The sequence below is a fragment of the Cicer arietinum genome, chromosome 1 (genome assembly GCF_000331145.2).
Source record: "Cicer arietinum cultivar CDC Frontier isolate Library 1 chromosome 1, Cicar.CDCFrontier_v2.0, whole genome shotgun sequence".
Classification (NCBI taxonomy): domain Eukaryota; kingdom Viridiplantae; phylum Streptophyta; class Magnoliopsida; order Fabales; family Fabaceae; genus Cicer; species Cicer arietinum.
Window position 1 is genome coordinate 1217737 of NC_021160.2, and position 21821 is coordinate 1239557.

General features: G+C 27.9%; 2 protein-coding genes, 1 long non-coding RNA gene and 1 other non-coding gene across 4 annotated transcripts; 1 reads left to right on the forward strand and 3 right to left on the reverse strand.

Annotated features, from left to right (window-relative positions):
• Positions 1-629: 629 nt before the first annotated feature.
• Positions 630-3761, reverse strand: LOC101493666 (transcription factor bHLH143-like). The gene is made up of 3 exons (XM_004485547.4): positions 3604-3761; positions 2962-3335; positions 630-2762 (listed from the first exon to the last, which is right to left on the reverse strand). Exon 3 carries the CDS (start codon positions 2560-2562, stop codon positions 1510-1512), a length of 1053 nt encoding a protein of 350 aa, XP_004485604.1. The 5' UTR covers positions 2563-2762; positions 2962-3335; positions 3604-3761; the 3' UTR covers positions 630-1509.
• Positions 3762-7538: 3777 nt separating this feature from the next.
• LOC101493980 (peptidyl-prolyl cis-trans isomerase FKBP12) lies at positions 7539-8919 on the reverse strand. Its single transcript, XM_004485548.4, has 5 exons — positions 8759-8919; positions 8568-8601; positions 8386-8447; positions 8080-8132; positions 7539-7774 (listed from the first exon to the last, which is right to left on the reverse strand). Exons 1-5 carry the CDS (start codon positions 8844-8846, stop codon positions 7673-7675), a joined length of 339 nt encoding a protein of 112 aa, XP_004485605.1. The 5' UTR covers positions 8847-8919; the 3' UTR covers positions 7539-7672.
• A 1958-nt stretch (positions 8920-10877) lies between these two features.
• LOC113784440 (uncharacterized) lies at positions 10878-14006 on the reverse strand. The gene is made up of 4 exons (XR_003470507.2): positions 12307-14006; positions 11492-12246; positions 11317-11397; positions 10878-11238 (listed from the first exon to the last, which is right to left on the reverse strand). It is a non-coding gene; the product is annotated as an uncharacterized lncRNA (long non-coding RNA).
• A 2596-nt stretch (positions 14007-16602) lies between these two features.
• Positions 16603-16674, forward strand: TRNAH-GUG (transfer RNA histidin (anticodon GUG)). Its single transcript has one exon. It is a non-coding gene; the product is annotated as a tRNA-His (tRNA).
• Positions 16675-21821: the final 5147 nt, after the last annotated feature.

The following is a 21821-nucleotide window of genomic DNA, read 5'->3' on the forward strand; positions in this document are numbered from 1 at the left end:
CCCCTTTATGTTTAATTCAAGTGTACATATGTCTAATTTTTTGGTTGATCGGTTGAATTAGTCCGTCTAATTTCATGTTTTAATGTAATCTCTTACAGGAGAATTAGACATTTGAGTGAATCTAACAAATTTTAAATAGACTCTAATATAATTTTAGAATTTGAAAAATGAGAACTTTTTACCACTTATAAACACATATTCGAGTCATATCGCATCTAATATGAGACTTTTATCAATAATAAAAATGTTGTTTGGTTAAAGGAGTTGTATCAATTTGTAATGAAGATGTAACTACATCACTAATCAAACTATACTTCTAAGGTAGTTTATGTTTTTTATCCTTGTAATATGGTCATTTTCTGGTTTTAGTCACTCGGAAGAAAAAAATAGATCTAGTCCCTGTAATTAGATCATGTATATCACAATTCAAATAATTAGAACACTCGTATAAATGTTGTTACATTTACTTATCTAATTAAGAAACATTTACTTCCATCAAAAGTAGTAGTACACAAGAAAGCAGAGGAAATTAGCAACCATGGATTCCTAGTACACATGTTCTTTAGATATTAAACATTCACAACATATGGATATAGTCATGGTATATCAAACACACAAGACAACCAACATAGAATAGACAACTGCCCCAACATTGATCCTTCAATTATTCACACAATCACTCAACCGACAGATACATACATCATAGCATCATGAAAATGAAACCTTGAATTGAATGGAACACTCAACAGAGACACATACACCTCTCAATGACAACAACGTAGAAAATGGAATTGCCTATGATTCCACTCACAACAAACACGTAAAACAAGGATAACCTTAAACCACAAATTCTATATTCAATTCAACAAAAGGGTCCCATTCATTAATTCATGATGAAATGAAACACCACGCTCCCCAACATCAGAAACTTTCTTGCCACTTTATAGTCTACGCCAGAATGAAAAGGAAGGTGGAAAGTGGGACCCCAGTTGTTACCTTAACGCGCATGCATATAAATTTCAACACTTGTTTTTTTAGGGAGATAAAAAAACAAAGTGTCCTCATTTACAGCACAACCATCCACTAACCATTCTACTGTCGATTCAATCTGTGACCCTTTATCTCCCAAAGCAAAAAGATAAAAAAAAAAAAATTGGTCAACTAATTGAAATTCGAACTCCAGGTTGTGCAGAGTCACAAGCTCGTGACCGCATGCAATCAGCCACATCTGAATTGTCTAATCAAGATTGGACAGTCCAGGTTTCAGTAAGATATTGAGCTTGATGATCTGGATGTAGCTGACTGCATACAGTCACATGGCACACAATCCAAATCCATATTTCTTCATTTACATTTTACAGTACTTGCAGTACTATATAGTATATATACCTACTTTTGCCTCTTTATTGCTAAACCATAAATATACCTTGAGAAAGAAGAAAGCATGAAGCTAAGAACACAACAAATACTACCTTTTCAACTATTCATGTGTCCTTCAGTGACATATTATTAGTGATGATATTTCACCCCAATCATACCAGTTTGGGACATCAAAGATTTTAAGTAATCAATAGTTTCATCAATGACTAACAGCGGATGTTTTCCTTTTGCTCCAGGAGTTATGTTCTCAAGAGCTCTCAACGTTTTACGAATTTTATCCTTTTTCAATTGAATATCACCAACTACTGAATTATCTTCTTCAGTTCCCCTGGCAGAACACATTTGGCTGCCAGAATACTTCGATTCGGCATCACTAACACACTCGCATGGTTCATTTAGTCTTACTGAACCAGCACTGTCCGCAGGCAGTTGTAATCTCATGTACCCACCATCAACTAACTTATGCCTTTTGTTTGGCCGATCAGAGCTAGCGACATCCTCCTTTGTGTCCTCAATTTGTTCTTGCATCAAATTAGTCTTTTCAGTAGCCAATGGAGAATGGCCTGTACTTGTTACCTCGTCGTCATAATCATCAGAATCATAATCACAATCATCAGAACAAAGTAATGCATTGATTTCTTCAGTGTCTTCATGCATTTCACTTTCTTCATTAACTACATGATCTTGATCTTTCTCTGATTCTTCCGGAAAAGTGTATTTTGGTAAATGTTTTTGAGCATAACTAGTTGCCCTTACTTCCCGATTTACATCATCAGCTTGAGCAAATTGTTTAGTAGTAACAATTGGACTCTGAACAAGTGGGAAGACAGGACTATAAAACAACCTTGTCTTATTACCGGATTGGTCAAAAATAATAAACTTCTTCTGCAAAGATGCAGGATTTGCATTTTGCGTAGCTCCGCTAATATGCATTTCTTTCAAACACGGCTCTGTTTTGGGATCCTGAATGAACCCTTGCACTTCGTTGGTCTGATCAGTCCGCAGGCTTGGGGTAGCATGAGCTGTGAATCCTGGAAATGCACTGACAGCAGGAAAAGTGGACGCACTAGGATTCAGATATGATGAATGACCACACAAACCGTGATCCGGCGCACAATTCATATAAAGTGATGGCCAAGCCACATGCTGTGGACAAGGCCAAGACTCATAGTGCTTAACCATCCAACCCAAAAGAAAGACCCTAAAGAACAATCAAATCAATCACTCAAAGCTTTGGTTCTTCGATATAGGATCTTTAATATCTTGCTGCTTTTCTTTGGAACAAATGACAGAAAAAGAAAACTACAAATTCCAGCTTTTAACAAAAAGTGAATGTGCAACAATTACGTGACAGGCTTAAGCAACTGACGAAAGTAATCGGCCTGCAAAATAGAAGATAACACACATCACCTGTGAGCTCATAGAATTATTAAACAACTGATAACAAGCTTTGTAAATAAAACAAATACATGAATAAAACTTTTATTATACAACTAGCTTAATAATCATGTCAAAAGTTATAAAAAAAAAATACAAAAAATGGAAAACACCTATGAATTAGCAACACAACACATTACTGACCTGACAATCATGCAAGGGTTGAAAACATGCTATCACTCTAACAATAATTGCTGGTTCACCTTCAATTCCATTCCAATGTTTTAATGCCCGAAATCTTGTTTGACTTGCTGCTTGGCCTACCATAACTTCTTCTGCTCCTCAGTACTCCTCCTCACCACACTACTCAGTCAATCTAAATCTAATGCACACACCAAAAGAATGTCCTGGAATAATGATTTACAGTATAACTTTACAGTATAAGTTTAAGCGTATAATTTGGCGGAATACATCAACTGAATGACCCAACCAAAGCATGCTGATTTGTTCCTCTGTTTGCTGAGATGTCCAGAATTACTTAGAGCTTCATGCAGATATTATGCCCTCCAACAATTTTCCTGAAACAAGGTTCATATCATATGAAAGAAAATTCAATTTTTTTTTTTTTGCAGATAATAATAATAATGATAAAATTAAATAAAAACTAAATAAATAAAAGAAGTTTACTATAAACCAAAATCCTATTAATAACTAATCCACGGCAACCAATTTAACCTAAAAAATAGCAATAAATTATAATAAGTTTGAATTTCAAATCCATGTTCCATAACGAAGATCCTATCCCCAAATAAATTTAAGGAATGAATCAATTTTGAGAAGACTTACGGGAAATTTGAGGAGAAGAATGGAATGGAAAAGAAAGTGAATGCAAGTTGAAGAAGAATTTTGAAAATGTTGAAAAGAGGTAATGGTACTTGTGCATGCTCACACTATATACACAACTAAATCTCCCTTTTAACCCAAAACTAAACCCATATTTTATTTTTACTTTTTTTTTTTTCAAAATAAAACTTTACTCCATCCTTCACTTATTATAACACTTTATCACAAAATATACATATTCAATTATTTCAATTTAAAAAAACTTTTTTATTTTTTCATTCATAATAATTCATTCCCAATCTGATGAGCATTCAGTAAAACAAAAAGTGATAGGTTTGCTTAAAAATAAATGAATTGATGTTTTTACTAAAAAAATGAATTCATGTTGTTGGTGGCCTGATTAATTAATTGGTGATTATCAAAGCATGAGCATACTTATCATACGGTTGAATAGTCATCATAATTATAATTAGAATAATTATGATGACAATAACATTGCTGAAACAGGAGTCTAAGTTCACAAGAGACATATACATGTGCCATTCACTCACGGATAATTTAGTATACTCAATTTTTTCTTTTTATAATTTAGTAATACTCATTTATCAACCTAATTTGTTGTTAATTAGCAATAGCAATTGAAATTCAACCAACCGAAGGGCCCAATTGCCCCCACTTAAAGTGAGTAAATTGGCACGAGGTACATGGAATGAATCATGTATTAGACTGACAATAAAAATAAAGAGAAAATTATGCAAATGCTTGATCCATCAATTGCAATACAAATTTTAAGCCCACTAACTACAATCATACAATCTAATATATTACACCCGTGCATTTCTTGAAAAGCCAAAAGAAGATGAAAAAGACTCCAAATTTAAAAGAGACCAATAGTATCCCAATAATTTTTTATTTAATAAAGTTTAGATAAGTTGAATTATTGATTTTTTAATTTATATACATTGTTATTATAAATAGTGTGTGGACCGTTAATCAATCATAATTGTTAGATTATTTAAAGATTTTTTACTTTTATCATAATTAAATCAAAATTTTGTTGTGATGTACAATTAGTGTAAATTTTTTTACAATAGGAATGCATGACAACTAAATTTTTTGTCAGAAAAAACTTATATAAAGTACATATTGTCTGTTAACGAGATTCACATATCAACGACATAATTCGAACACATATTTTCATAAGATATGAATTGAATATTTATCAACTGAATCAACCTAGATCGAGAATAGCACTCTAATAATTCTTGTATAATATGTAAATTATATGCATATGGTGCAAAACCATTTTGCTTGGAGTGGAGGAGGACACAAACACCAAATACCAAAATGTATGATGAGGTCTTCCCTTTCGGTTACATATACACCAAAGTGCGGTTGGATTTCAGAGGCTAAATGCTTGAATTCAGGGATTCCCTTTAAACCCTTTTATTTATCAATACTATTCACTAAAGAACATTGATGGAGTTGATTGCTTTCTGATTATATTTTCTTTTTTAAAGGCAAAGGTAAAATAAATGCACGCCCTTTTGGCTCAGCTATTTTTTTCTTTTAGTTAGCTTTATCTGGAGCACTTATAGTAGTTGGTCACAAAATAGATCTAATACTAGTATAGTAGGGATATAACCTACAAAAATGAGTACTAGTAGTCCTCGCTATGCTTCATATTTGAATTGATATTACTCACATAGACACATTCCGTCAAAGGATAAACCATTAAGATAAGGGCTTTAAAGAAAAAAGACTTTTAAAATATTTTTTATAATGTAAAGGCTTTTAACTTCAAATTTAGAGTATACCACTATTATTATACTTTTTTACAATGTAGCGAATATATGTTAGAATAATTTTGATAATCAATTAAAAATTAATTTCATTGTATTTTCTAAAAATCATAAATAACATCTATATTAAATTTTATTTATGATGTATATGTAAAATTAATAAGTTTTTATTTATTTATTTATTTTTATGTTGTAATTTCAAAATTAAAGATAATTTCATAATTTCATTGTTGTTATTTCGGTTCAGGCTTCCGAATTTGTTGAACAAGTCCTGCACATAGGTACCACTAGTCATGTTTTAGTAGATTTTATAATAAATTTTCTTTCTGCATTATAATTATAACTATGTATCAATGGATTAATAAAAAAAATTAATTTTTTTTTAAATAGTTAATGTTTGTAATTAGTTATAAATATTGTTAGAAAAGACTAATTGAATCTATGAACTCTGTCACACCAACACCACAAAATCACTTTTTTATTTGATCACAAATATTACTACATAATATACTGTAAGAGCTCTAGTCTTTATTTCTCAAATTGGTTCAATAACTCTTTGTTGTGTTTGCAAAATGATTAATTTGAATTCTATGTAATGGGTTGAGGAATTCCTTATACTTCTCATTAATATCATTTTCTTATAAAAAAAGAAGAAAAAAAACTAAGTACAAGAACAAGCAAATAATCTAAATCCCTAAGTGATAAATGCAGCACCTCTACACCAAAAAATTTAAGACATCCACTATTTGCCACATCTCTTATATATTAATTATTTATCCAATTTTTATTTGATGTGACAGTCACATTTAAGTTCCTAACAATTCTATACTAGTACAAGTTCACATTGCATGAACTAAGACTTTTGAAAATCCTTATGTATAGAATCACATTATTAAAAATTTGTTTGATGAAATTGGTATAGATTATGATATTTGTACCTCAAAAACTTTACGCCAAAAAACTTAGTGAGAATTGTGTTTGAATGTATTATCTGATTGTACAACTTGAAAGTAATATTTTAGTTAAAATTACATGCAAATATTATTCTTTTTATAAGCAAATGCGAATGGCTAATTTGTTACGGGAAGCAGAATTTGTTAGCATCAAAAATTAAACCCTGACCTCAATTTTAATACTACTTTAACACCTTCAAAGATATCAAACAAATATTATTAGAGTTTGTTCAGATCTAGTTAGAACCCTTTCTTTTACAACAATCATGTCTTATACTTAATTGAACATTGGCTAAAACTAATAAGTTTTGAGAATTGATATAAAATTTGGTTTATTAAAATAATCATGTGTTTGGCTGATGCTTGAAAATGTCAATGTATGGGCATAAATTTAGTATACAAATGTGCCACAAAGTAACCATTCCATTGCCTCTCTACTAACGTTTTTTCTGTTTAGGTTTTACCCCTCCTGTAGGCTGTAGCTCTAATTCCTATTTGGCCTCCACCAAAACCACCCGATGTAGGTGATTGTTTTTCTTTTGGTAGGATCGTTGTTACTGATAAGAAATTTGAAAAACAAAGAATTATCAACCATCAGATTAAGAACTGCATGAGACGAAGTCTCGATGTCTGAAATAGCAACATGTCAAAATTGCAGAACCATCAGATTAGCATTTGACTTTTAGAACAGCTCCTAAAAGAGCTTATACAGAACCTTATTCCATGAACTTCTACATTGTCAGCTTATGTAGATGCAGTTCTCAAAAAAGCTTATGAGCAAGTATCATCCAAATACACAATAAGCTGATGTAAATGAAACTTTTCACATTGGATTTTCAAGGAAAAATATCTTCTCTTATATGCTGTTCTAGATAACCTTTTTCCGTACATAACATTAGTAAAATATTTATTAACAAATATGCAAATCCCGGTAGCAATAAGTCAATAATTTGTAAAGAGGATATAAATTCATTAGCAGAATGCAGACCAGATAATAAACTTGGGATGACTGATAAGTTAAAAAAAATTCTTCAGGATCCACAAATACCATCTAAAGGCTTTCACTCGGAAACAGAAACTAAGACCATGCATTGCCAAATAACATTTGATCAGCAAATTGATAAAGATAAAGGGGAAGAGGTATAGTAAACAGTACCAAATATAAATACTGGAGAGTTTGAGATCAGTGAAACTTTATTTAGAATTTAAGTTCAACAACTCAACCACTGTAGATATAACTCAGTGTTATACATGTCGACAGAAACGCAGGGTACTATTCATAATAACAATTATTGGTAGAACAGAGTACAGAGGTTTTCATTGTGCACTTAAGACCTCGATCTCAAACTCCAAGACAGAGTTGGGCTGTATTCCCCAAGCAGGAAAGCCACCAGCACCATAAGCATAATCAGGAGAGCACTGCGAGATTATTATCAACAAGGTGAATCATCAATAAGGTGAATATCAGGTATTATTCAAATGGACAACTATTAAGCAAAATATCAACAAATAGTTTTAAAAATTTGCAAAAATTTATAAACTTGACATACTCAATAAGAACATTTAATTGAACCATAAAATTTAAGATTTAAATCATATAAACTATCACTGTAAATATTTTTTACATGGTCAATCAACCATAATAAAACAAGCAGCAAATGAAATCAAATAGATTAGTGAGTAGGAACAATATAATAAGTAAGAGTATAAAATAGATATAATACCCGGAGACGAGCAACTTCGCCTATTTGCATGCCGATAACACCCTCATCCCATCCTACAAAGTACAAACACAGACAGTTGGGGGAAAAAATCATATAGTGAATCATGCTTTGAACAAATCTGAATGAACATTGTATGATGCAGCATTATATGTGTAAATGGAACAGAAATAAACTTAAAGTGCTAATAATAATAATATCATTGGTGCTAGTTTCACCCTGATTATTCTGATTACATCCAAATATGTTACATTTCCGTGAACTAAGTAGCAAAAGTGTAATAATAATTAATAATTAATAATAATATACCTTTGATGACAGAACCTTGGCCGATTTTGAAAGAGAAGGGGCTCTGGCCAGGATCCTTTGTGCTGTGAATGAATGAAAGAGGAACACATTATTATTATAGAAAGACAAAGTAATTTTATTTATTTAATAATAAAAAATAAAATAAAAAAGTGGAAGAAAGGGTAATATAGTAAGAAAAAAACCTCCAGAACTTCTGAGAAAGGTCACCGTTTTTCCCTGTTGATAACAAAGAGAAACAGAATAAGAAAGAATTAGGTCATGAAAAGGGTGGATCTTATGATCCAGTAATGAATTGAAATTGTAATTTGATAATATAAATGAAATTAGGTCATAGGGTTTATAGAAGAATAGAAAGAAGTGAGGGAGAACGAACCGTAACCGGTGCAGTGAACAGTAACGTTTTGACCGGGAAGTGGCTTGGGACCGGTTCCAGGTCTCACAACTTGCTTCTCCACTCCCATATTTCTTTTCTCTCTTCACACACTTTTCTAATTTCCTCACTATCACCGCTCCCCTTTTATTTCTTCATTTACACCCTACTATTCTATTACACCTATTAAAAATAATTATTTTTTTTTATTATATTATCATTCTTAGATATTGCATTGGATTTAAACGCTAAAATTGCAACAACAAAATATATTAGAAATTAAAAAAGTTTTTTATTTTATGAATTTTTTTATTTATAAATGAGTAAATTGAGATGAATGGATTATTACGCAAATGCTAACAACTAATCTAAAAGCACATGCTAATAATCAAATATTTTATCAGCATCAAAAAGTCAAATGTATTTCATCTTATTACTATTATAAACAAACAAAAATTATATTTTGGTTACTATTATAAATAAAAACTAACTACTTTTTTACTATTTAATTTTCATAATACATTATTCTTTTAAGCAAAAATATAAAATTTATTTTTTTCAAAATAAAACTTTCATTTTTTATTTCTTAATAAATTCTCTTAAAACACTTGTTAACAAGAACCAATCTAATAATATATCTTTAATAACAAGAGATTTTTTTTACTTTTTGTTCTTTGTCCTTTTAAATAAGACAACTCACAAAATTCAATATGCATTAACGATTTCTTTATAAAAATACTTCTAATTAATTTGTCATTGGAAAATGTAACTTATTTTTCTCTTATGATATCCATAATTATAGAGAAAAATATGTAAAATTAACATATTTTGTATGACTTCTTTTTAATATATATTTAACTAAAACTGTCGTGTTATGCAGCACAAAAAAATTAATTCTACTAGGTCAGACTATTTAAGTAAATATATTTTTAATACTATTATTGTTTATGTATTAGATTTTGAACTTTGGGTATAATTTTATTAATCTTCAAGTAATCTAATCATATTAGTTTATATTCATTTTAAAAATAATTAATTGTATTATTATAAAATATAATTGAAGTATAATGACGTATAAAATGAAATTTTTTGAATGTTATTTTAAATCTAAAAAAAATATTTAACTTTATTGAATTATTAACTTGTTAGTTTATTCAATGATATGTTCCATTACATATTTAAAGATGTTAATATAAAATAAGAGTTTAAATAGTCTAATAGATCATATTAAACTTTTTTAAAGGTTAGTCTGGTACTTAAAAAATAGTCTAATGACAAACCAGAGATCACACTTAAACTTTAATTTTTTGATAATTCAAGTTGAATCCTTGTTGATCGGCCTAACTTATACTCATTTCTAATGATTCTCTAAAATATCTTCTAAATTAAAATTATAGAGAAAATTACAATATAGTAATTATAATTTATTATAAAAACTATGATAAATGGTTATTAATGATTAATTAGTTAAAAAATTAATATTTCACTTATCAATTATATAAAAGACAAGCATGTGTATGACTATTAGGGTGTCTATCAGTTTTTTTAGATAAAAGTGTGCAGGAAATTAAAATAGTCGGTTATAATTCATTATATAAAGCATATTCAAGACAAATATTTGTTACTAATTAATTAATTAAAATATGATCATTTACATGTGGATTATTTAAAAGAGATAACTCTCTTAAGAAAATTAAAATGCACTAATTATAATTTACTATAAGCATATACGAGATAAATGGTGATTTACCAATTATCATTGATGCACAAAACAAGAATATGATTTATTGTATAAATCGAACAAGACAAATATTTACCATTGATAAAATAAAAAGTTTTTATATGAAACTTGAGTGAAGTGAAAGACATACAAAATAGTAATTTGAATATTTAGTAGATAACAATGATATTAATACTTATCACAACTATTATATGTTCTCATTTTATAAAATTAAATTAACATACAAATGGAAAAAAGACTAACGAAAAAACTCTAACAAGTTTAAGGTAAGAGATTTCAATACTATCATTAACTAAAATGATATTCAAATCATCTTGTAAGAGTTTTGGGAGAATAAAAAGCTCACAATTGTTCATACTAAGATTATAGTTGGCTAGTCAATGGCACAACAATTTCCTTCACGTCAATTATAGTATGTGTTGCACACTACGCCAAAAATAGTATTTTACAGCGTTTTTTTTAAGTTATTTACAGCACTTTTTCAAAAAAAAAAAAAAACGTTGTAGAATCAAGCGCTGTAAAATAATACAACAGCGCTCTTTAAAATAAAAAAGCGTTGTAAATCCCTTCTAAAAACGCGCTGCTTGTTGTACAAGTTTTACAGCGCTTTTTAAAAAAAAGCGATGTAATAGGTGCATTCCTTTATTTCAGTTAGATCTCTTTCTAGGATTATATCAACAATTTCCTTCATGAATCGCAATATATAGGATCCGCAGTCTATGTTGTTAGTTTGACGAGGGCACTATAAAATAAAACATATAAGTCAATAAATATTTGTGTATTGATTGTTAATGAAATTTTAAAGGCATATATTTCAAACCTTTATTGGAATCCATGTGATTTATTTGACTTTTGCTTCGACACTGTAACACCCATTTGAGCTCGGAAAACTTGTAAAACACTATCAAATAAATGTGATTATTAGTATTAACAAACACATTATATATATATATATATATATATATAAGAAATAAATGAATAGATGAATACAATACCTGAAGAGTGCGAAAAAATACGTAGGGTTTGTAGGGTTACGGTTTCGTTTAAGAAGGAACAACGAGAATGCGCAGAAATACGAACGGTTCGTAGGACAGAGTAGGGTTCGCAATGAAAATGGTATGTAATAATGTTCGTAGGGATAGTAACAAATATAAAGATGGTTTGCAATGGAGATGGTTAACAATATGGTTCGTAGGGACAGTAGGGTTGCCAATGAGAAGGACACTGAAGCGTAGTGAAGTTTATGTAATGAAGAGAAAACTTAAGGGTTTAATGTTATATACAAAATCCTATTACAGCGTTCTTTAAAAAAAAAATAAGGAAGTCTTTTACGGCGCTCTTTAAAAAAACGTTGTAATAGGCTTTTAAAAAATAAAATAAGGATGTCTTTTACAGCGCTTTTTTAAAGAGTGCTGTAAAAGACCACCTTATTTTATTTTTTTTAAAGCCTATTACAGCGCTTTTTAAAGAGCGCTGTAAAAGATCACCTTAAATATTTTTTAAAGCCTATTACAGCGCTTTTTTAAAGAGCGCTGTAAAAGACCACCTTATTTTATTTTATTTTAAAGTCTATTACAACGCTTTTTTAAAGAGCGATGTAAAAGGTCTCCTTATTTTATTTTTTAAAAGCCTATTACAGCGCTTTTTTAAAGAGCGCTGTAAAAGACCTCCTTATTTTATTTTTTAAAAGTCTATTACAGCGCTTTTTTAGAAGCCTTTAAAGCGCTTGTTCAAAAGCGCTGTAAAAGACCTCCTTATTTTATTTTTTAAAAGTCTTTTACAGCGCTTGTTCAAAAGCGCTGTAAAAGACCTCCTTATTTTATTTTTTAAAAGTCTTTTACAGCGCTTCTCCAAAAAGCGCTCTAATAGTCCTTTATTATGTGAAAGCGCAAGCCTTTTACAGCGCTTTTTTTATAGCGCTTGTCAAAAAAGTGTTGTTGTATTCTCCGTTATTTTTTAAATATCATACAACAGCGCTTATATTTAATAAACGCTATAAAAGGCGCACTATAAAATGTCATTTTTGGCGTAGTGACAATTATTGTATAGTACGTGTTGCAATTATTGTATGTGTTGGTAAATTGTGAATAATTATCAAGTGTAAAATAATTTGACACACAAGTCGTGCTAAATGCGTCAACTCACCTATCTTGACCAGCCCTGCCACCAACTCGTCTAAAATGTAGAAAGCGTGGATGCATGCCGACTATGGCAGGTGGATTGAAAATCTCATCTTGCCTCTTGCGAGGTGGTAGGTTAGTGGATTGATTCGTCAATAAATAACCGAAAAATTAAATTGGCTCGACGAGCTAACCTATCTGTCTGTCATCGTCCTATTTTTCAACGAATTTAGCAGGATGATCGGATCAACTCACCCTATCTAAAATTATGAGTAGGGGGATTGTCTCGTCAACATGGTTGGCCATCCCTTCAATTCATCAAGTTTCCATCCAAATTACATCTATTAATTGTTACTATATGAAATCGTCATATTGGATTGAGCAATTAGGTGTGTCAATAGTGTCTTTGGAGCTGGATTGTAAAACAGTGGTAGATGGCATATTGGATTTATCAAGCACTCACTCAAATTTTGGAGCTATCCTACGATCGTACAAAGCTATTATGTCGAACATGCCAAACTTGAGGATTAATTTTATTAAGAGACAAACAGATAGAGTCGTTCATCACTCACCGAAAGCGTCTATATTGTATGATAGTCGTCAGTTTTTTTATTGCATTGGATATTGTATTGAACCAGCTATATTGAATGAAATGAGTTAAATTTGTTTATGTCAAAAAAATAATATTGAATAATAATGTACTATTAAATAAATATTGGTGAATTATGCATTTTGAATCAAATATATCACAAAATTTATATACGATTAAGTCATTCGATACAATCTAATTTAATACAAAAATTAAAGTTATAGAGACCAAGCCATACTATATCAAGTCATCCAGTTCAATTATATAGTTCGATGAACGATGCAATAGTTCTAGTGATTTATTGATTCAATACCTTCATTGAGTTGTTTTTAAATATATAAATATATATATATATATATATATATATATATATATATTAGCAAAACAATTATTAAAATTCAAACCACGGTATATATATATATATCTTTATTGAAATTGTTGTTCTGTTCCTATCTTGTTACGTAAATACATGCAAAATAACACAATTCTTTAAATATATTTCCAACACTAATTCTATAATTTATTTTATGAGAGAGCTAGCAATGCACTTTGTAACATATAATTTTTAAAATTATCTCTTTGATTAGTTAAAATTTACGTAGATTTCACTAAATCATATGGATCTTATATGAATTTGGTGAGACTCGTGTAAATTTTAATCAATTCAAAAAAATGTATTGGTAACCCAATGTTTATTTTATTTTACTATAACCATAACTACCTTTCGAATAGAAAAGCAATCGCCTCTCATAACCTTGCAAAGTACAAAATCAAAGGACGGTGAACAATAAAAGTGTTTTAAGGACTTGTGGTTGAAGGTGGTGAGGCAAAGAATGGGAAAGGGTTGGGAAGTGGAGGAGAGTTAAATTCTGGAATTGGAACATTAGAAGGAAGTGGGGGAAAGTTGAATTTGGGGAATGTTGGAAAATTAGAAGGAGGTGAATCTAAAGGTGGTAGAGATGGGATAATGGGGAGTGGTGGAACATTAGGCAGAATTGGAATTGTAGGAAACAATGGCACTGTTGGTTTTGGAAAAGTTGGAAAGATCGGAAAGGTTGGTAGTTGCAAAAGATTGCGAGCACCTAGGCTCAAGCTCATACTTGAGAAGGATAGAGCAAGAAGGAAAATTATGGTGAAGGATTTTCTTGAAGCCATGACTAAGAATACCACAAAATATGTGAAAAGGAAATGTGCTTCGAGATTGTATGAGAAACTAAAGGAGAGTGTTTGGTCTTAAATAGAGTTTGGTACGGATCACAAAGAGGCTTGGGCCAATCTATCTAGTCAGCTTCGTAAGTCTTCTTTTTTAAGGTTTAGGGTAATGACACAAATGTAAGTGAGATGACATATGATGGATGTGTGACAAATTGAGTTTATTAATTCAGTTATTAGTTATTTTGTTGACAAAAGGAGACTAATAATTGTGAGGTGTCAGATTCGAATCGGGACAAGATGATAAATCTAACAATATCGACATTTGTCAGTTGAGTTACGGTTTAAAGATTTTAAAATCTAAAATTTTAGTTTCAAATTCAAGATTTTTGTTGATTATTAATGTTTAACCTAATCACGTATCATATTCATTAAATGATATAACATTGCAAATTTGAACAAATACTAGTGGACCAAAAGTTCTATTATAACATTTTATTTTAATTTTATTGATCAAATATAAATTTATTCTTTCTAACATCTATTATATCCGAAGTGAAAAAAGAAATCAAGGTTAGTCTATTACAGACTTAAGACTTAGCCAGCTAACAAATCTAAAGACTTAACAAACTTGTGAAAATTCTTAAATATAAATAATGTATTAATACATAAGAGAAGATTGGCGTTCAAAGGGGGCAAATGCTAGTGAACAAAAATCAATAAGCATTTAAGATAGCTATAAATTAGGGTTAGGTATATAAATGTTCATAAAATAAATTTAGAAACGGAAAGAAAGGGGAATATGGCCCATGACTTCCACCCTCAATGTCCATCTATAATAGATACTAGCTCTCACATTTTTTTTATGAAAGAAATATTTTCACTTGTTTTCGACATCAATTATTCCTTTTCTATTTTCCTTCCAAAAATAAAAAATTCCTTTTCTATTTGACACGAAGCACTGGACATACTTTTGTGGTACTCACAACTCACAAAAGAGGGGTAGATATTAGGGAAAATTTGATAATTGGATAATCCTATGTGCTTTTTTATTTATTTTTTGATTTAATTTATATATACGTAAAAAGTTTTTATACTTTCGTCAATCACAACCGTTAAATTATTAAAAATATTTAACTTTAACGATAATTATCTCCAAAGTTATATTGGATGATTGTCAATTATTTATTTGTATAGAGATGAGTAACTCCATGAATTATACACTAGGTATATACTAACCGAAATTGTATTAGTTGAAGATAATACATATTTCCTTATTACAAAAAATAAAAAAACCATATGAGAGGTTTTTAATCTAATTTAGTGTTTTAAATAGACCGTTAATCTTATTTTCGTCTCAAATTAGTTATTTTTCATGTTAAAAATTGATCATTAAATTTTTAGTTCATCTTTCAATAAATTTCTAGTTCATCTTTCAATAAATTTCTAGATTGTCTTTTTATCTTTGTTTCAATTTTTTTTCTAGTACTATAAGTTACTCCTTCAATTCATCAAAATAATATATAACTTACATAATGTCATATTCAATACCTAATTCATCAAAATTAATTAACATAGTATCTTTTAGTTTCGAGGAGTTCTAGCAACATATTCTTTAATATACACATTTCTAACATTTTTTTTTATTGATTAAAATTTACATAGATCCCACCAAATTATGTGGATCTCATGTGAATTTAATGAGACATATGTGAATTTTAACCAATCAAAAATAATGTGTTGAAAAATTTGTGTTAAAAAATATATTGTTAATATTATATATATATATATTAGGGGTGTTCAAAAAAACTAAAAACTGAACCGAACTGGTTTTAAACTGAACTGATTTATAAAAATTGAGAACCGAACTGTTTTCGAATTAATTTTATAATAATGTATGGTTTAATAGAGCGTTATTTGAAAAATGGATTAATGTAGAATTGGCTCACTTTTAAATTTTGATATATTTCAAACCAAATTCATCATTGTTATTCCATAATTTTATTTTAATATATTATATTTTTAATCAAACCTATTATATTATTGTATTTGTGTAATATTAATTAATAACTAATATTTTGTTTAACTGTAATTTAAATATTTAAAAATAAATCTATATTAAATTGTTTGTAATTATTTTTAAACCGAATTAAATAGCATATAATTTTATTTTTTAATAGGATGATTTATTATAGAATCAGAGTGTCTTACAAGTATCTCTATTATATGTAATTGTTCAACAAATGTGGCTGTAGTTTAGTGGTAAGAATTCCACGTTGTGGCCGTGGAGACCTGGGCTCGAATCCCAGCAGCCACAATCATCTTATTTTTTGTGTTATTAAAATAACACTGTTTCACCAAATATTCCTTTTTATTTTTATTTTTTTTCTATACATTTTTTTCTTTCTATACTTTATCTCACTGTTTTTTCTTTTACAAACACTTATTCCTCTGGTCTCCCATACATTTTATATTAGTATACAAATATTATAATGTCTGGTACAAATTATATTGAGACAAATATCAATTAATCAAAAATTGATCTTTCATGAATTGATAGGTTTAAAAATAAAGTTGTATTTTATTAGTGATATGTCTCTTGAATATTCTCTATATAAAAATGTGAAGTTGTATTTTATATTCTCTATATACAAATGTGAAGTAAAATTCAGCACCTTTTTATTTATTAGATGAAATTTATGAAAGTCTACAATATTTAAAATGAGTATCACATAAAATAAAATAATGAAATCTACATGAATTTCAAATTAATGTTGACAATTATAAAGAATAGTATGATAGCAAACTTGTTAGTGTTTTTTATAAGTAGATCAAATTATATGAGGTTTTTTTTCATTTTTATTATTTAATGATATATAGTTTTGACTTTTGAACTTCACCTCTAAAAATATATTAATAGAGTCTCATTTTTTAGCTATGCTTTTTATGGATAAAACTTGAATATAAGATATTATTTAAGGGATTCGAATCAAGTTCCACTCAAACCAGAACATTGTTGGTAAATGTCAAATGCATTTCATTTTTTAAGTAAAAGAATATACGGTAGATTTATTAATGTACCTCACAACTTTCACTTTTGACTAAAATTTAATATTTACTTTTAGAGTTACTAGTCAAGTTCTCAAAATTGTATAATTGTTACAAAGATTTTTCCGCTATTGAAAATTATAATTCTATTAAAATGCATAACTATTTGGTGTCATGAATTCTAATCACCTAAATAATATAAGTTAATTTTTTTAAGAGTTTCCTTTTTTGGATGTTATCATTCAATAATAAATATTTAGGTAAACATTTTTCTTCCAATATTTTTTCTGCGTCAAGTCAATTTGTTACACAGTTTAAGTGTTTCTAATTTTACAGTTATTTGGACCTTTTACTATGAACAATTAGTATGAAATTATTTATCGTCGATTATGGGAATTTCAAAACAAACAATAGGAAATAGTCAAAAATTCTTGTAAGGTTAATAACTTCTAAAATCTCAAGTAAAATCACATCATATGCATCGATTTATGTTTCAAGCTGATTAAACATTTTTTATAGTTTAATAAAACGTTATGTTACGAACACAAAAGTAGTTATTGATGTAACGTAAATTAGTTATAGTTTATTGATGTAACATTTTTTATAGCTTAATAAAACGTTATGTTAAAAACAATTATCAGTTAAACATGGTATAGAGGTTGGTGTGAGAATTGTGCTATTACCCTATTAGTCTTTCCATGTACTTTTATCTGTGAGGATCAGATTTTATTGTTATCATTTCATAATCCAACATTTTGCTATGTTAATTAGTTCTTTTTATTTTATGGTTTATTTATACAACTAAATATACAAATTGATATTTTTTTCACCCATTCAAAAAACAATTATTCTTAAATTAACCGAGTAAAATTTTAATAATAATAATTTTATGACAACTTATAAATTATAATATTGGGTTAAATAAGTTTTTAATATATATAAAATTCTGAAATTTCCATTTTAGTCGTCAAAAAGAAAATTATATTTTTTAATCTCTACAAAATTATTATACAAGTATTTTTAGACTGGGTTGGAGCATCAACATGTATTTTTGTATACATATGTACATCCATTTAAAAAGTTCCAACGCAAAAAAATAAATTCAAATCTCAATTTCTAGGTCAATATTTTAAGGACTTTTATCTTAAACATATGACATTTAAAATTCATATTTAATTCATTATAAGTTAAAAAAAATTTAAATTTGTTTAGATGACTTTTTATAAAGTTATAAATATACTTACAAAATATAATTCAAAACTTTAAAAGTTGAAGGATGTTTCTTTCCACCAAGGACTAAAACAACTTGTAAAATAATTTTATAGAGATTATAAAATATAATTTTTTTACATGAACTAAAATTTCAAAATTTAATAGGGACTAAAGACTTATTTAACTATATAGCATTTATCATTTGAAATATAGAAGATGAATAGGATAAATATTAGGTATTTAGTGATAACCATAATCTCCTTCACTCCTTGTACATAACTACTAGGTTATGAAATCTATGACATGATGTCTAATCTTAAGAACTCTTTTATTCCTCTCTCTCTTTTTTTTTTTTTTTTTATCATAGCAAAATGGTGAATTATGATTAGTTTTTGATATGAAATTATCTTATTACATCGGATTTTTTTAAATCTTTTTTATTTAAATAAATAATTTATTTATATAGATTTATTTTCTGCCTCTAATGTGTCTCTATTTATAGAGAAATTTTTATTGAAATAAAACAACTCCTAAAAAAGTTTGTAACCCTTAATAACTTAACACATACATTAAATTCAATTATTATTATTATTATTATTATTATTATTATTATTATCATTATTATTATTATTATTATTATTATTCAACGAAGTGATACATTAAATTATTTAGTTTTACTATATTAATATAACTAATAGATAATTTTATATATATTCTGAAAATTCCATCACATATCTAGTTGTAGTGTTAGATGGTAAAACATCTTATAATTCCGGAATATTTAATTCGTTGTTACTTTCGCATTCCCTCTACACTCCAATAACAATTTGATGAAAAGTTAATTTATTATATACCATATTATAATATATTTTCAAAATTTAAAAGAAAATAATTATTTTAGTCCACGGTTTTCCTAAAGAGAGAGGTTAATTTGAGCAAGACAGACATTAAAACATGAACCTACAAAGTCAAGTTATAAAAGTAATAGCTCTCACCTATTATATTTCAATCAATATAGAACTCTAAGCAACCTAACCCAAATTTCATTAGTATTTATTCACTTTGTTCTTGGGGGTTAGACTGATTGGTAGGGAATTGCAACAAGGAGTGGAAATATTGGAGAAGGAGTGCATATAAAGGAAACTTAATTAATTGGGCCAAAAAACACCAATTTTGAAAATCACCAAGAAAATCGATGACACGATAGAAAAGAAACAAAATAAAAAATAAAGTGTAATTAAATCAATATAAAATATTACTGTTAACTTTCACAAGAAGTTTTTGTAGATTTTAGTGGTATTAATTAATCCCACGTTGTGGCCGAGGAGTCCTGGACTGGAAGGATAATGTTTTTTATTTCCCAATAATAAATAAGAGATTTAAATATATTTTTAATTTATTTTGTTCAACGTTAACTTTTAGTTTTATTATTTTTAAAATTTGGTTTTTGTCTCTGTTTTACAACTTTTAAAATTTTGTTAATCTCCTTTCATTTTTAATGATATTACACGCACATTAATAATGTAATAGTGATATAACTCAACTGAATTAAATAAAATTAAATTTATACTATTAATTAATAATTATTTTATTATATTTTATTTGACAAAACTTTATAAATATCTTTCTTTTTGTATCCATGTAAGCACAGGTTGTGAAGGAAAAGAAAAGAGCGGTCGTTAAACATGATTTTGTTATATGTAATGCAATTATGCTACATCATCAATGAACGAGCCATATCCTTAAAAATGGAATGGACTAACAAAATATTGTAAAATATGGGGACTAAAAACTTAGTTTTAGAAATAAGAATATTAAAAATTAATTTTGAGTAAAATAAAATTTCAATGATTAATTGTTCCGGTCAATTCACCTTTTTTATAAACAAAAGGCTAAAATGTAGTTTTAATCTTCTATTTAAGTAAATTTGCAATTTTACGCTTTTCATATTTCTTCCAAAATTTTGATTTCTCATTTTAAAAAATGTTAGTATTGTGACAATAACTCAATTGATGTGTAGAGAGTTTCACATTGTGATATGGAAAATTAGGGTAATGTAGAATTTTAATTTGATTTTAAATTACTTATTACCATTTAAATAACTTTTGGAAATTGCTTATTACGATTTAAAAAAATATAAGGAGATTTGAAACTTTTTTCAAAAAATTGTTTTTCATAAAACTCCTGATTTTTTTCCATAAATTTTTAAGACAAAGAAAAGTAATTAAAAATATTTGATAGAGATTTAAAATAAATAAAAATAATTTTAAAAAAATTGAAATTTTTTCCAAAAAAATTTAAAGCAAAGAAAAGTAAAACATCTCATGCAAAACACAAGTTACGTACACAACTACTAAATTTTATATTGATCAATATAAAATTTGGCGTTTTATATTATAATTGCAAAAAATATCAGATTAGCAAGAAGTGTCAAAAAGTAAGTGGATTTTCCAAATAGTATGTGTGACAAAAGTTTAATTTCTCGGTTGGTCTTTGAACTTTAAAAAAGAAATTAAAATAAGTCTTTGAACTTAAAAAAATTGAGTTTTTGAACTTGTCAATAATATATTATCTTTTTATTAATAAAAAGATATTCATTCATTTAAATTTATAAAATACATCTAAAAATCAAAAAAGGGTGAATCTATAAAAATGTCCAAATTAATATTATAAGAGCAAATTGTCTTTAAAATTTTGACATCATCAAAGTAATCAAAATATTCATGTCTTAAAATCCGTAGTGTTAACGACCAAATAATTGATTTGACAATTTGAACCACATATAGTGCACAAAATAATAATAAAAAAAATGTCGCACAACGACGAACAACGCCATACATTGACAACAAATTCAAAAAAAAAAAAATGCAAAAAAAAAAAAACAAAAAATCTATGTGGTTATCACTTATTTAAAATAAACGATGAAAAACACAACCACTAGTAGAATTTAGTATTTTTAAATCAGTTAAAATGTGCATTTTCAGTCTGTTTCGTGTTAGAGTTAACAGCAAACGATTTAAAAAGTATGTTATTTTTTAACTCGTTTCATGAACCGACTTAACAGAGTTTCGTCCTGTTAAGTCGATTCAGCTTAACCGACTTAAATATCATAAATTTAGTTTAGCAAATCATCTTTTAAGTCGGGTCTTTTGATCAACTGACTTAATAGATAAAATTAAAATAATAATTATTTTTTTTATTTAT